This window comes from Coccomyxa subellipsoidea (assembly GCF_000258705.1).
Source record: "Coccomyxa subellipsoidea C-169, whole genome shotgun sequence".
NCBI classification, from domain to species: domain Eukaryota; kingdom Viridiplantae; phylum Chlorophyta; class Trebouxiophyceae; family Coccomyxaceae; genus Coccomyxa; species Coccomyxa subellipsoidea.
The window spans coordinates 519,167-534,039 of NW_005178026.1; the positions used below are offsets into that span (position 1 = coordinate 519,167).

General features: G+C 51.8%; 4 protein-coding genes across 4 annotated transcripts; 2 read left to right on the forward strand and 2 right to left on the reverse strand.

Moving 5' to 3' along the window:
• The first annotated feature begins 190 nt into the window (after nucleotides 1-190).
• COCSUDRAFT_54497 (hypothetical protein) lies at nucleotides 191-1,160 on the forward strand. Its single transcript, XM_005644392.1, has 3 exons — nucleotides 191-575; nucleotides 718-753; nucleotides 870-1,160. Exons 1-3 carry the CDS (start codon nucleotides 397-399, stop codon nucleotides 958-960), a joined length of 306 nt encoding a protein of 101 aa, XP_005644449.1. The 5' UTR covers nucleotides 191-396; the 3' UTR covers nucleotides 961-1,160.
• A 351-nt stretch (nucleotides 1,161-1,511) lies between these two features.
• Nucleotides 1,512-4,880, reverse strand: COCSUDRAFT_58140 (hypothetical protein; the record flags this gene model as incomplete). The annotated part of the gene is made up of 7 exons (XM_005644393.1): nucleotides 1,512-1,699; nucleotides 2,035-2,221; nucleotides 2,783-2,956; nucleotides 3,385-3,590; nucleotides 3,920-4,100; nucleotides 4,455-4,640; nucleotides 4,866-4,880. The coding sequence occupies 7 exons, from the start codon at nucleotides 4,878-4,880 to the stop codon at nucleotides 1,512-1,514; spliced, it is 1,137 nt and encodes a 378-aa protein (XP_005644450.1).
• A 524-nt stretch (nucleotides 4,881-5,404) lies between these two features.
• COCSUDRAFT_83554 (hypothetical protein) lies at nucleotides 5,405-14,690 on the forward strand (the record flags this gene model as incomplete). The annotated part of the gene is made up of 17 exons (XM_005644525.1): nucleotides 5,405-5,410; nucleotides 5,774-5,857; nucleotides 6,230-6,317; nucleotides 6,579-6,676; nucleotides 8,307-8,444; nucleotides 8,624-8,790; nucleotides 9,040-9,136; nucleotides 9,528-9,704; nucleotides 9,978-10,183; nucleotides 10,512-10,692; nucleotides 10,970-11,113; nucleotides 11,628-11,756; nucleotides 12,180-12,302; nucleotides 12,725-12,949; nucleotides 13,222-13,313; nucleotides 13,681-13,814; nucleotides 14,203-14,690. 17 exons carry the CDS (start codon nucleotides 5,405-5,407, stop codon nucleotides 14,688-14,690), a joined length of 2,577 nt encoding a protein of 858 aa, XP_005644582.1.
• On the reverse strand, nucleotides 7,326-7,901 carry COCSUDRAFT_19107 (hypothetical protein; the record flags this gene model as incomplete). The annotated part of the gene is made up of 2 exons (XM_005644394.1): nucleotides 7,326-7,487; nucleotides 7,626-7,901. 2 exons carry the CDS (start codon nucleotides 7,899-7,901, stop codon nucleotides 7,326-7,328), a joined length of 438 nt encoding a protein of 145 aa, XP_005644451.1.
• Nucleotides 14,691-14,873: the final 183 nt, after the last annotated feature.

Here is a 14,873-nt window from a genome sequence, read left to right on the forward strand (position 1 = left end):
TTGCGAATGCACCACTCACGAGCAAATAATAAGTTCTGAACGGCAATCGAAGAGATCGGAGCGCGGGATACAGCGCATGCATTGAGTCCTGATCAGGCTGCTGCAAGCCTTCATCGTGTTCATCTGAAAACTCAGAAGGATCCGCCAGAGCGAGCTACATGCTTGGATCTTTCCAGTTGGTATTTGGGTGAAAGAACAGCAATCGGGCATAAAGGTTCTAAAGGTTGTTTTCCTGCACGGCACATCGCTTACTAGTAAGGCACCAGGGCACTGGAACTCATATTTCGGAGAACGTTATTGCTAGCTTTCCTAGCATTGTTGTTGATGGAAGGCCTATTAAGCATCTACGGTGCCAGAACGTGCTTTGGTTTATCTTCATAATGTTTTGGCAGTCACATGCCGCTAGTATTGCACGTTCTTCGGCTTGCACTGAGAGTGCAGCCAGCACTTCACCAGCCCTCAAGGTCTCTGAAAATGAGGATAGAGGCAAAGAAAGGTAGCAACGCAACTAAGGTTGTGGCGAAGGCAAATTTGCCTATCAAGATGTGTGTCACATGCAACAGGCCCTTCACATGGTATGATCGCCAATGAAGTGATACTTGCGTGCAGAATGAATGCTATTGTCTCTTACTACATCTCTTTTACCGTTGGCGCCTGAGTTACTTCGTGCAGGTGCTTGACGTTGGGCAAGCATTGATCAAGGCCACTTGCTTGCAGGCGGAAGAAATGGGAGAAATGCTGGGATGATGTCAAGTAGGTCTCCGTAATCTTTTCGTGCCTCAATGCTCTGAGTCTTCACAATTGTCCACTCTTTCCACCCAACAGGGTGCACCTCTTATAGCGCTCAAATCCAAACCTGGTGGCTGCAGGTACTGCAGCGATCGGTGCAGGAGAAGCAGAGGTCAGAAAACAGCCGAGAGTACTGACGAAAAGAATGCGGGAGCGGTTGATGATCAGTGAGGATGCGGCATACTGTGCAAGAGCAGGGTTGATATTGCCAGGCCTTCATGATGAGCTAGCAAGCTGCGGATATGGCATCCGCTGGCCAAATGGAGAAGATGAAGATGCATGCATCTAGAGAATGTGAACGCAGCAATTCCTTGTAGCTGTCAAGAGGGTACCATGACATGCGCAAAGGCAAAGGGAACCTCCTAGGAGAGAAGATCATTGCTTGCGGCAGATCTGGAGGCTGGATTGGCCAAATTACAGAGCGCTTGCAAATACAGCAATCGTTGCAGTGAAATGCAGCTGTACTGTGAAAGCATCAATGGAAGTTGGCCCAAAGGAGACAGCAATACAACACCATTCAATTTAATGAAGCTCAAAATCTCTCTCTCATCAAACCAGAAGATAGAAGAATGGTCTGCGTCGCAAGTGACCCAACAGTATTTGGAACGCATCGCATGGATCTAGAATTGCCAGATACATCTCTCTAGAGGCAGATTCAGAGGCAGATCTGCCTTGATGTCTGCGATCTCCTTTCTCTCATAGGAAAATCTCACACTCGCCATTCAAGGATCTGTCAGTGTGGCAGTGGATAGCGGCGGGAAGGGGTCCGCCTTGGACAGGACAGCCACTCTGTGCTGGTGGCTGATGTAGCCCTTGACAAACTTGCGGTATATCAGGTTTGCCACAATGCACTCCACCTCGTCCATCTCCATATCCACCCCTTGCCACGCCAGCGCTGTCTGAAATTTCACTGCGCCCCCAAAAGAATACACTTTCGTTCAATTCAGCAAACCCATCAGTTTGGCCTGGAATTTATTGAACACTATACAACAGTATTCAGGAAACAAGACATGCAGACATTAAGTCGTAGCAAGCAATAGAGGGGGGCGGAAAAGCTGCCTTGCAAGTGAGCTCTATGCGGCAACCATCACATGCAACAGTCCTGTGGGATGTACGCAGCGCATGCTCCAATGTTATCAAACCCGAATGCGGTATCGAGCGAAGACTCCATGAGTCACAAGGAGGAGTAACGGTTCTCCCCGTAAAACATCCTCTTGACAGGAGATACAGGTAGAAAGGACGCACCTAGAGGTACTTGCGCAGCCTTGGCAGGCTCCTGCTCTTTGTGCAGGAGAGCAACACGCCGGAAGAGCCGCCGGTACACCGAATTTTTGAGCTTCTCCAGCAGCAGGTATGTGCCGGCCTGAATGAAGCGGATTTGGTGCTCCTGCAGACACCTGTCCAGGCCCTGTACGCTGCCCTCCTTCATTGCCTGCAATGCAAAACCCCAATTTTAGCTGGACTGTACTTCCCCTCAGCAGCCAAAAGCAGGGGACTCCAAAAGTGACATTATTTATACGTTTAGAGTCCCCTGCCAAAAGAGAATTGCAGCTGTCCCATGCTTGGCGCAGAAGCACACAAGTTCCCGATGGCAGTACATCTAGGGCGGCATCTCAGGGCTGCCTGGATACGTTGTGGAAAAAATCAGAAAGGGCGACGATCATCTCATCCTTTCAGCAGCGGCAGATATGTAAGGCAGAAAGTGCCCGCAAAGCTTAAAAATACACGAAGCAAGCCCAGCTGCAGGAATGCAGCTCTCAGCCATCAAGATATGTGCCTGCTATCAAGCCTGATGCTGAAGCCGACACCCCCGGCTGGCGGAGGCAGGGAAGAATTACAGTCGCCGTGCCTCCCCAATGATTTGATTTGATCCGGCAAGTCTACCAGGAAATACAAGTTATACGAGTAGCTTTCAACTGCAGGCTGCCTGCAGATGCACCTGCCCCTCCTGCTAAACAGTGCTAATTACGCAATAAAGTGGGCAGGGTCGCACCATCACGATGGGGCTGTAGTCATGCAGGCCGAACTTATCCAGCATGGCCTGTTGGGGCAGCTCCCCGAGCAGCATCTTGACAGGGATGAGGTAGTACGCGCAGCGCGCCTTGTTGGCCACCGCTGTTCTGTGGCAGTGTTCAAATGCGTACGCCAGATCGCTGGCCGCCACATCCTGCACATGCAGCGCTCACATGTTAGCATCACTCACACCTATGCACTTGCAAAGCTGGGAGGGCATTGGCTGATGGGCTCTTGTGTAGATATTTGACAGCCGTCATCAGACATCACATGGGCAGCCCTTACAGATCTCACAAGCCTGAGCTGTCCTACAATTGCCGAAATTCTCCTGGTCTTTGCAGTCCACCCGGCTGCAGCACTGCTTTCGGGCTGTCAGTCACCCTCCCAGAACAACAGTGGCGGTTAGACCATGCCACGCTTACAAATGCAACAATTTGGGTGACTCCTGCTATCCTCAGCACCAAGGAGCGACCATACCAGCATCCCATTCCTATGCAAAGAAGCGTGGAGCAGTTACCAAGTGTACAATTTTGCTGGGAGGCTGGAAAGTCATAAATGGCAAGTTTGTGGGTTGCAGCGCACATAGTTCTCGTCAAAGATGGCGAGGCGGCCGGTGTAGTATTTGTAGGTGACTCGCTGGGAGGCAGGGAACGATTCAAAGGGCAGGAACTGGCGGCTGTTGACGGCGTTTATGAGATTCTTGCACAGCCGCAGCGTGTTGAGGCGGAAGTACACCTTGAACAGCGTTATGATTATCTCCAGCGTCGCCAGCTTCTTCGACTTGTTGCCTGTGTGGAAGAGTTTGTTAGTGCCACGCAGCTCACATTGCACACAAAGCACCGCGTTGTGCATGCCTCACAAATCTATGATGAATGCGTGCCAGACAGAAAAATAATGCAGATCAAGATGCCCTTAAAGGTCTTATCTTGTATTCGCTTCATGCATGCGGGAAGCTGGTCTTCGCAACAGCTGGAGTGCATGCAGCTTTGCAGGCAGACAAATGTGAGAAAAATTCAGAAGACCATCAGGACGCATGCACAGGGCTGTCCCTGTCAAGATGATCTCTGGCCAAAAATTTTGCCAGCGTGCATGCAGGGTGCGCAGGAGAAGTGCGCACCTGCGCCCTGCACGGCGACTGCGAAGCACTTCTGCAGCTGCGTGCCGCAATTTTCCAGCGCGTCGCTCTTGCGGCCGAGCCGCGTCGCCTCGTCATCCGCCTGACACGCCACCTGGCGCACGTTGTGCACCATGACATACATCGGCGCTATCAGCCACGCGTCTGTGTCCTCCCTGAACGCCTGCATGCGCATAGTCACATAGACCTTGGCAGAGCGGCAACAGATACGATATAGATTGCGTGAGATATTAGTCAGATATAAGTTGACGCGCAATGCAGTACCATCGCACTGCACTCTACAGATCTACAGATAAGATGCCAGTAGATACCTCACCAGATGCAAGATGCATGCAGTCCCAAGGAAAAGTTCCCTGTGACTGTGCGCAGCAGACTTGGAAAGGGTCACATTGCAGGGCATGCCAGTCCTGCTTTTGACATGCCCATGTATGACACTTTAATATGCATGCGTCTACCGCCCCCACGAAAAGTCAGGTCCTACAGGTATTTTAGGTGATATTCTGAGCATGATTGAAACCTTGATGAACGGCTGCACGCTGGCGACGAGATGGGTGTACGCTTCGCCAGGCTTGCGATCTAGAAGGGCAGCCACTGCTGCCACATGTGCAGGGAACAGTTCCTCCCATGGGCTCCCACTTAGTGACTGCCGCAGCTGCTGCCGGACTGTGGCTGCTGGATTCCAGCTTGGTTGGCTTCTAGCTTTCTGTAAAGCCACATCACATCATTCTCAGCTGCACTTTTACAGTCGAAGCTTCCGTCTTGGTAGAGACGATCACCCCTCCAGCTCCTGCTCAAGAGAAGCCAATGCCGGAGACACGAAGTGCAGACAACTTCCTACCTCAGATACTGCTTGCAGAACATTAGTATTGTTGATATTCAAGAGCTCCTTCAGCTGTGCACCTGCAGTAGGAAATTTATCTCTTCTCACTGAGCCAGGGGACATTCATCAGTCATTGAGTATGCACTCCTGCATAATAACGTGAGTGGTATTTAGATTAGAGGCAGATGTCTATATTCTAAATCGCACCGTCCTGTCGGACCACAGCAGAGGACAAGGCAACCAAATAATCGTTGAAAGCTCTGCTCATCACTAACCCTTATCCACGACGCCTTGCCGGCATGCACAGCGGTCAAGCTCAATAGCATAAATGTTTTGAAGTTGTACCAGATTCAGCAATGTCTCCCAATCACGTAAAAGGATACGGTCGTTTCACACTTCTTTCACGAGGGATGGATGTTCTACAGCTCTATTACAAGTTGGCCCTCTGTTGCATGCAATCAATATTGACACAATGAGGCAAATATGATGTTTGCTGGATTTTGGATGTCGATTGCTTCTTGATCTTGGTCAGAGAGCAGCACGTGAGTTTCCGAAAACGAGTGTCGGAATTTTCTTCACCACTGATCTGCCATTGCCGACGCTCTCACATACCATGCATACACTTTGATTATTCTTGTACAAGATCAATGCAGGTGTTCAGTTCAGCAACATCTCTTAGAAATTCACATCCTGGTTTTACAAGCAGGCCAGTGCAGAATCGCCTGCAGCTGTGTCAGGGCTTCTTGACGAGGAGACCATTCGCTGAACATCATAGACGTTGTATTATTGTGACGAAAGGGATATTTGATGCGTTCCTAGGAAGAAACAACGCGGAAGAGGAGGAAGGCCCCACCTTTGAGGCCATCGATCCCGAGAGTGATGGAGGGCTTGGGGGCACCAGCGAGGATCTTTTCGGCCCTCTGGTAATCAGAATTCAATCTGAAGGATTCCCCGCTAATTAAGGCCCTGAGTGCGTCGACCATTAGCTAGCAAAGCGTCCGAGCTGCGATGTGCAGGCTGTCATCCTGGTGGGGTACGCTCAGTATGAGGTTGATCAGTTCAGGGCCTTTATGATCGACATGGATGCTGACATGGTGAAGGTGCGTTCAGAGACAGGGGAATTTTCCTTTGCGCATCAAGGCTGGTTGTATAATGAACGCACACCCTGCGCTTGGGCGTGTTCACGCCCGACTTCCTGTAATCACAAGTTAGAATGCAATGTATAGTATGCACTTCTCATGGGACGATTTTGCTGCCCACAGATCCTGACATGTACAAAGAGAATGCTATCGTCCACGCTTCAGGACAGCTTGGATGCTCCTGCGCAAGTCTTTGAGCAGGCAGGACCACATCTAAAGCCATTCCTGCTGTTTACATCAGTATTGCAGAAGGACCTGCTTTCACCCTCTGAGCTGCTATAGACCTGTCATCCGTCATTTTCATCAGTATTCTCACCAGAATCTGCTCTGCAGCTTCCGCTGAGCACAAAGCGAGCGGTCTTCCTGTCTGGGATGTCTGGGGCTGAGGTGCAGGAGGTGATCTCCGCTTACAACGATTCAGGTGAGGCCTCTTGCAAGAGTCTCTGGCTTTGGTTGGACAATCCGCTGGAACGCCAGACAGGTGATACGATATCTAGCGTGGACTCCCGGACACCAGCAACTTGAGAATACAAACAGATAGCTGCAGAGCACCAATGCTGCATGTGAACTACCTGTTATCCTTGTTGCTGCTCATTCCTAGTTTGAAGTTCCTGTGGCGACATAGGTAAAGGACTGCAGAGCAACATTTGAGTCTTGTCTCAGTTGCTTGCTTGCCATGCAGCCCTCCCACCTACTGTGTGGGCGGCAGCGGTGCCAGCAAATTACCAGCGCACAATCAGCAATCTCTTAGAGGACATCTATGGGGACCACAACCTCATGGTACACAGCTCTTGATCCATGTCTTCTGCCAGAATAAGAAAACATCGTCAAGCCGGGTCGCTGCTGTGCATGACTTTTGCAGCAGAAATTACCTGGTGGTGATTGCAAGGCTAAAACACACCCTCATGTACTTCAATCTTGCCTACCATTTCGTGAGGAGGACTTCTAATTTGAGTGACATGCGATTCAGGTGCAGCGGGAGCAGGAGCTTCTCAGATTGCGGCAGCAACTAGAGAGCCGACAGTAAAGCAAGTAGCATGGTCCATTGCATGTGGTACTAAGCAGTCCAGTGTCAACGCTTAGGGCAAGCAGGGCCTTAAGCCAAGAGAGAATGCAGACATCAAGATGGAGCGAGGATGCAGCAGGACAGCTATTACAGATGTAGAGATTGCTCATGAACGCCGAGTCTGATACAATTTGGTGCGACCCTTGGTATTGATATCAACCGGAACAGCGCGCTGTGCCATGGTAATACAGGTTAGTCTGCAACAGACGTTGGCCCAGGGCCTGCCAAGGCTGCTTAATTATGGACAGCACTTAATGATTGTGTGGTGCATGGGACTCTTCATAACAGTGCAAAATCCTTGACTTATCTGCATGCTAGAATTGTACAGCAGTTGCCTCTCTACACGAGCGTCGAGACCCTGCCTCAAACTGGGATGGCCTGCCCAGCAACCATGGCTGCCCACTTCTCCCTTTCATACTCCTCTGGCAACTTAAAGTCCGGGTCCCTGTACGACCTCCACGTGAAACTGTGACAGTCCATGCACAGCAACTCGCTCTCCCATGTTTTCTTACCCCTGCACCAGGTCTGCACACACCCAAGCCATCAACATGGAGCTCTTTTTTGGGCAAATTGTCTGGGCAAGAAGTCCGAATCAATCGGGCGTTGAGATTCAGTTATATGCCAGACCCAATATGGTTGTTTGTTTTCGAAATGCAGCTGTACCTGTGTGAAATGGTGTTCTTTGGTGTTCTTGCTGTTGCAGTTCAGGCATTCTGAGAAATCGTCGTTACGCTTCCACCGCCCTGCCCATTCCTCGACAGTCATGATTTTGTAGCCGTGACCTATTGATGGATTGATTTCGACTGGCTCGCCTTCCATGATCTTTCGCCATTCGACAGAATGCACTCTGGCTCTGGGGTTCTCGTTCACATCTGTCTCGATCTCAGCCGTCAAATTCGTGTTGTAGGACAACACTTCCTTCTTGAATACCTTCGACATCTTAATCGCTACAATTTTGAAACAATTCTGGTAGTAAGCACCGTTTCAGAGGTGTGCAAAAGATCTGGAAGCTGCGGAGGGCGTTACAGGGCGAAAGGCAGGCCACAAGCGATGGCAAGTGCCTCTGACGGCGTGCTTTTCTGCCAATTCATGCCAAAGCAATGGAGTCAGATTTATCCGTCTAGTTACACTGTTGTTCCTGACGAAACTCAGAAAAGCTATCGAATTGTAATTGAGCACAAATTTGGTCCGCGTTGGACAGCTAGTGGGCGAAGAACAATACTAGTTTATATTCACTAGAACAAATTGGCGGCCATGGGAGCAAAGAAAGATCCTAAACGTAAGAAAAAGACTAACAAGAAACCACATGTGAAACGTGCGGTAGTTGCCCAACGGTCCAAACAGGAGCCCCAGTCGTCTAGCGGTGCGCCATCTGAGACCTTTGGAGGCTTCCAAAGGCTGGATGACGAGACGATCAAGTACTTCTTGGAAGTCAAGTCTCATTTCGACAGCCTGGTTGACCCCGAGGAGAGGGCTCTGCTGGTAAGCACCCAACACCTCAAAGCCCCTTTTGTTGTACAGCTGATGTCTTCTGTGGGACCATGTATGCCTTGTAGTTGGCTTTTGCTTCGTGCTATTCCTAATATAAATGCAAATGTGTGCTTCGACGCCATCCCCCTTTGCAATTAGCATCGGTGAACAAGCATGTATGCATGTCACAGGTGGGAAATGTGCTGGAGGAGCTCCCTGGCAAGGAGGTTAAGGTGTGCACGGACGCTACATGCAGCCGCATCCTGGAAGCCATGATCCCCAGCATCCGCGAGGAGCAAATGCTGCCGCTGCTGGCTGCCTTTGCCCAGGGCGAGGAGTTCTGCATGCTCGCATCCAGGTGCCAACGCCTTACCAGGATGTGGGCTGTAACAGGGGAAAGTGACGAGAAGAAGTGCATCTACTGACTTTCCCCTGGCAGCTCATCATTGGAAAGCAGCTGCATCATGTACACATGCAGATGGGTCAGCACAATATGGCTCCATCAGGGAAGATTTCTTGCGTTGCGTGGGGCCCCTATAGGGTTATCTAAGCCCTTGTGGTTCATGTTTTTTGAACCAATTTGGAGCTAATTTATTGCCCTTTGCAGGCCCTTTGGGTCAAGGGTGGCGGAGCAGCTGCTGGTGCGGCTTGGGGAGTTGCTGGACAATGCGCATGGCCAGGAGAGCGAAGACAGGCTTTACGAGGTGCGCCCCCCTCATCTGAACATTGTTTACGCACCGCGAGGGACTGAAGAAGCTCATTTGCAGATGTGATCAGCGCTGTGCTGAGCGCTGTCTCAGCAGTGGTTGGACTGTGCTAATGCGGTCTGCACTGAGCATGTCGAGAAGGCACTGCACTGCTGACAAAATGCATGCAGTGCTTGCTTGATGATCAAAGAAGTGCCATGCGTTTGAGTACGGATGTGATCTCTGCTGAGAGTGCGCAGACTTCAGTTGCAGCCATTTCGACCCATTGGCCGCGCATGTCAATGGCTCAGGATTCTGTTTGCCTTGCAAGCGTGCCTGCCACGTTGAATGGCTACATTCTCGCCTTGACTGCATCAGAAGTAAAAGACCAGGATGTCGCTTCATGCAGATGCTGCAGAATCTGACGGGGGTCACAGTGGCGCACCTCTGGGAGTTTGCGACCGACCGCAATGCCTCGCATGTTGCGCGCAAAATGCTGTGCATAATTGCCGGCCGTGATGTCACCCCTGCGCAGTCGGCACCTGCACACTCGGTCGACGGTGCCGCCTTCATTCGCGCTGCAAAGGTGCGTCACATCTTTGCTCATGGTTTGCTGATGTTAAAATGTCCAGCTTCATGCACGGAGTATAATTTTCTTGCAGGGCCTCTTCCATGTGTCCTAGATTATGGGAGGCTGGCTTGCCGGCCAGCTGTGGGCCTTTAATTTGTATACTGGATTCCAGACAGCGAGCTGCGGAGTTAAATGGTGGCTCAAGCCACTGCAAGACACCTGCACGATGTTTTGTGAGGATACAAAGTCCTAGCAATCATGACTGAGATTGAAAATTTGAATTTGCAGCAAGGGGGAGGCCTGGCGGCCAAGATAGGCGGCGAGGCCGGCGGGGAACGCCTCCGGCCGCCGGCGCGCCATCCGGAGCTGCTGAGTCAGATTGCGGGGGACCTGCTGTCAGACAAATGGAGCGGGGGGCGCCTTGAGGAGCTGCTGTTCCATGCGTATGCCTGCCCCTGGCTGCAGACGCTGCTGTCTGCTGCTGAAGGAAGCGAGTGCGTCACCTCTGCCCTGCACTCTGTCACTGTCTGCCTGTGATGCTCAGAATCGTACCTGTGCCCTTGTGCATGAGTGGTGGCTGTGCACCTTGATGTTCGTATTGAATTTGCGTAAAGAACAGCTTGCTGGAGGTTTGATGAAGTGCTGGGTCATGCACCTGCAAGCACTGGCAGCTGAGTTGCGTTACAACAATCCCAAGAGCTGGCCATAAATTGTCACATGCCTACGAGCGCGTCGAATGGATACGCACCGTAAGAACATGAGAGTGTAATGGTTGACATAATAGTGCACGTCTTGAATTCTGGCGTCTGTTGATTTGGACAGGGACTTGTTGGAGCAGTTGGTACCGCGGCTTTTGGGAGCAAAGCCAGCGCAGTCACAAAATCAAAATCAAAATCCCGAGGATGGAAATTTTGGGGGTGAGGAGCAGAGTCCCCTTGAGGGTGTGGCGGCAGACCATGTGCAGGGGCTGGCTCAGGATCCCACCAGCAGCCACTTCCTGGAGGTACACACAACCCATCCCAGCGCTGTCTGAAAACATTTTCTAAGGTCCGTAGACCGTCTTCAAGAGTTCATGCAAGCACCATGGCAAACCCGTGAGGCGGACCCTTTCCTGCTGTTGTTTGCTGCACAGCTACACTAATGATGGGAAGCAGAGGACCAGCATATCCGATGATTCACCCAGTGCACTGGTTCTGGCCAATGGCAGTTGGACGCATCGGATTCTACATTTAATGTAAATTTGCTTACTTTTGGCTAAGTTTGGTGCTGTTGCACATCAGGTCGTCATGAGGGTGTCACCGGAGCGGCTGTTGGCAGACATCTATCAGCGCTTCCTGCGTGGGGCTCTGGCGCGGCTGGCCATGCACCCCTCCGCCAACTTTGTGGTGCAGGCCTACCTGGCAGCCCTGCACGGCTCACAGCAGGTGCTGCTTCTCTCAATTATGGCTTTCCTTGTGACACACATCGGCCACCGTTATTCTCGTGCTTTCTGACTGATTAAATTACCTGTGTTTTGATTGCACAAAGCAGTCAAACCACCATTCCTTTTGCTAACCAAGAATTAACACCTTTCCTGAAGGGATGTATCTGTCGACGATTAGTGTAGTGAGGCAGCAAGAGGGTTGCATGTGGGGTGGAATTGCACATATCTCTCATCGAGCAGAGGGATTGTATAAAGAGCAACTCTTGGGGGGGAAGGCTGCATTGCGCGTGACTGGCTCTCCGAAACAACAGCCGGTGAGATGGAGTCCTTGCTTTTCAGCAGCCAGCAGCCAGCTCCCCTATTGATTTCAGATGTGGAGACAGCTAGTGTCATGACATCACAGGTGAAGGCGCTGAGGGGGTTTCATCCTCTGGCACAACGATCGGTGGCAGGCATTGGCAGGCTGAAGTGCTCGAAGCCAACATTTAAACAGATCTATTATTTTGAAATCGTAGGTGAAGGCGGCACTGCGCGAGTTGCGCGACGCAATGCCGGAGTTGTTGCGCGGCCGGCGCTCGGGGGTGGTGGCCGCGCTGCTGGCGGCGGCCGGCCGCACAGGGAACGCTGCTGTGCAAGCCGACAGTGTGCGCGCTCTCGCGTCCGCTCTGGCTGCTCTGCAGTCCGCTGCCAGCCCCGGCGATGCGCAGGCACGCCAAATCTTCTTGTCTAATTCTGGTGTCCTCTGCTAAAGCAAGTTCTGAGCGATGGAGCGATGAGGCACCGCCTCATTTCTCAGCAACAGAAGTACCTTGATTTCTGCCTGGGCAAGCTTCCGGTGGACCTGTTGTGGATGGATTATCAAAGCGGTTCATGCACCTTTTGAGGAAGAGGGGACATACCAATGCTCACTTACATGAGGTGAGTAGAATGCAAAGGGCATGTGCACCAGAAGAATGTTGGCTACTTCACGTCAAGGGCTGAAACGTGATGCTGCTTGAAAATTCTTCATCACCCATGTACAACAAGAGGAAACCGTGCAATGGAGTGAATATGAGCCCTGCATGCAGGGCCTGGCGGCCAGCCTGCTGACGCATGACAGCCCCGCCATCAAACTCGGGGATCCGGCCGGCCGCGCTCGGCTGTCCACGCTCGGCTGCGCCATGCTGGGCACCGTGCTGCGTCTGCCCAAGGTGTGCGGCCAGCATGCCCTCCATTGCTCTACCTTTCCTTCATCAAACCAACTCTAGTGACAAGCGAACATCAAAGAAGAGCACGCGCCAACGACAAGGAGAACAGGCTGGCTCGCAGTGAGAGTGGAACATATGAAACATGCACAAACTATTATCATTATGGTGAATTGCCAGAAGGGCTTAGGCTTCACCGGTGTTCCAAGGCGATGTGTGTTCCAGCAGTGCTTGTATAGATGTCTTCCAGATTGTCCCTGTTTTTGCATTTTCTTCCCCAGTCACACTTGAGACCATTCACCTTGGGTCGCCTCTCACGATATCAGTCCCTGATTCAACTGGCCTCCCAGCATACGGTATCATACCATCAATTGTGCTGAACACCCATTCCACTGTATTTTGAGGCCCAAGTCTGCATCGGTCGCCAGGAGGCGAGCGCGGATTTTGCGGAGGGAGTCGCTGACCTGTCGCCAGCTCAGCTGCTGCACGTCGGCGGCGACGGCGGCGGCAGCCGCGCGCTCGAGGCGTTCCTGGACGGGGATGCCGGGGCGAAGCTGAAGAAGCGCGTCATCCGGAAGCTGGCCGGCAGCTACGGGAAGCTGGCCGGCAGCCCTGGCGGCAGCCACGTCGTCCAGACCTGCTTCCGTGTCGGGGTGTCTGCCTTTGCCTGCCCCTTTTATCTGCCAGGAAGCAGACATTTGAAAATAGCGTTTATCTGATGAAGAGGGTATAATTTCTGCTTGTTCATGTCTTGAATGGTGCCTCGCAGCCCTATCCATATGTTTTCCTAGGAATGCCTTTGCGTGCTCCCTCAGTGAAGTAAAGGGAATGCGTGTGGACGTTCTTATGGGAAAATGTATGGCTATAGTACGCATAAGTATCAATCTTTTGTTTCGAATGATGACAACACGGTCTGTTGTTGCAGGGTGTCAAGGACAAGGAGGCGATCGCTGGGGAGCTGGCGGCGGCGGAGCAGCACATCTCCAGCTCCAAATTTGGACAGATCCTCCTGCGCAGGTGTGACTCACACCTTATTTTCCTCTTTAATGGGATCTTGGAGCACTGCTAGCTTGCTCCCCATGCTCTTTCTGGAAAGAGATTCAACCACGCAAGCATCAATAGGCTGGTTCACCTAGGGCACAAAGAGAGATGGTCAACATGTCGGCAGGTGCTTGAATATCCGTAAACCTCTCTATTCTTTTCTTTTCCTTGAATCTTGTGTACCAATCCGAGCTCCTCAGCCTCCTTTTCGATCTAGATTTTGGCAAGCCATATCCTGAGAAGCACCTTCCCAGCGTTGGATGAAATTATGTGCAGAGGGTGCTTGGATGAAGGCTGCAAGAGATGCGCAGCAGGTGACTAAGCGCGGTGCATGTGCCGGCAGGTGCGGGGTGGAGGATTTCAAGCGCAGCACGGACAGCTGGCGCACGCGCGCTGAGTCAGCGGCCGTCCTGCGCAGCAAATTCGCCGAGATGCTCGGAGACGGTGACACAGCAGCCAATGGCACAGATCGCCAAGGTGACTAATCTGGTTGTTGATTTGCCATTCATGCTTTGCTTCTATGCTCTCATTTATAATTTGGGTGCCATTGCCAGCCATCGCCCAAGAGAGCCCTTTCGCTGACGCGAGCTGGGGCTGAGCAATTTGAAAATATTTTTTCCTTGCATTTTACCGTGCATTATACAAATGTTTGACACTTCCTCCTGAATGCTTGATCTGGGAATCCTTGACTTCCAACACACGGGGTTGGACCAATTTCTTCACATTTCTGCTTGGAGCTGATGCCATCCTGATCTTCTGTATATGGGGCGATGCCATAAAACTCCTGTCCATGCCAGGCATGGGGCTTTTTTAACAAGGTATGGAGCATGCATGTCACTGATGCCTCATGTGTGATGCAAAACAGGCAGCGAGGACGAAGAGCCCCCTGAGATTAGCAATGCCCCACCAACAGCCACAAAGGACGGCGAAGATTGCTCAGAGGCCGCACCTGCCAAGCGCAAGAAGGGCAAGAAAGCAAAGGCTGGCCTGCAAACTGAGGACGCAGCAGGGGCAGCGCTCACAGATCAGCCACCTGACAGCCCAAGTGGCCAGTCTGGCAGGGGTGAGAGTAAGAAAAAGAAGCGGAAGCAGTTGGCAGAAGCTGATCAGAGCGCTGAGCTGACGAGCCCGGCTGTGGCGGCCGCTGCAGCAGGGTTGGGCGGCGAGAAGAAGAAGAAGAGGAAAAAGGAGGAGGATGCGGTGGGTGCGAAGCAAGCCCAGAAGCATGGAGTAGGCTCTAAGTTGGAGGGGGGTTTGGGTAGATCGGCTGCTTTGGAGGCGTTGCTCACTGGCACAGAAGTGCAAGCACAGGGCAAGCGGCACAAGAAGCAGAAGAGTGCATCAAGGCTGTAACCTTTATGAGAATGTGTCCTTTTGTGTCAGTCATGAGGTGCTGAAACGATCAGAAGACTGATGCTGCGGCTATGTCTGTGCAAGGTTGGGTTTGCAAGTACAAGGCTTGCAAATGCTCACATGTTTCATGCTTCCAAATGCTTTTCATATAAAGAACGCATCATAATTTGCTGCTGACAGCGG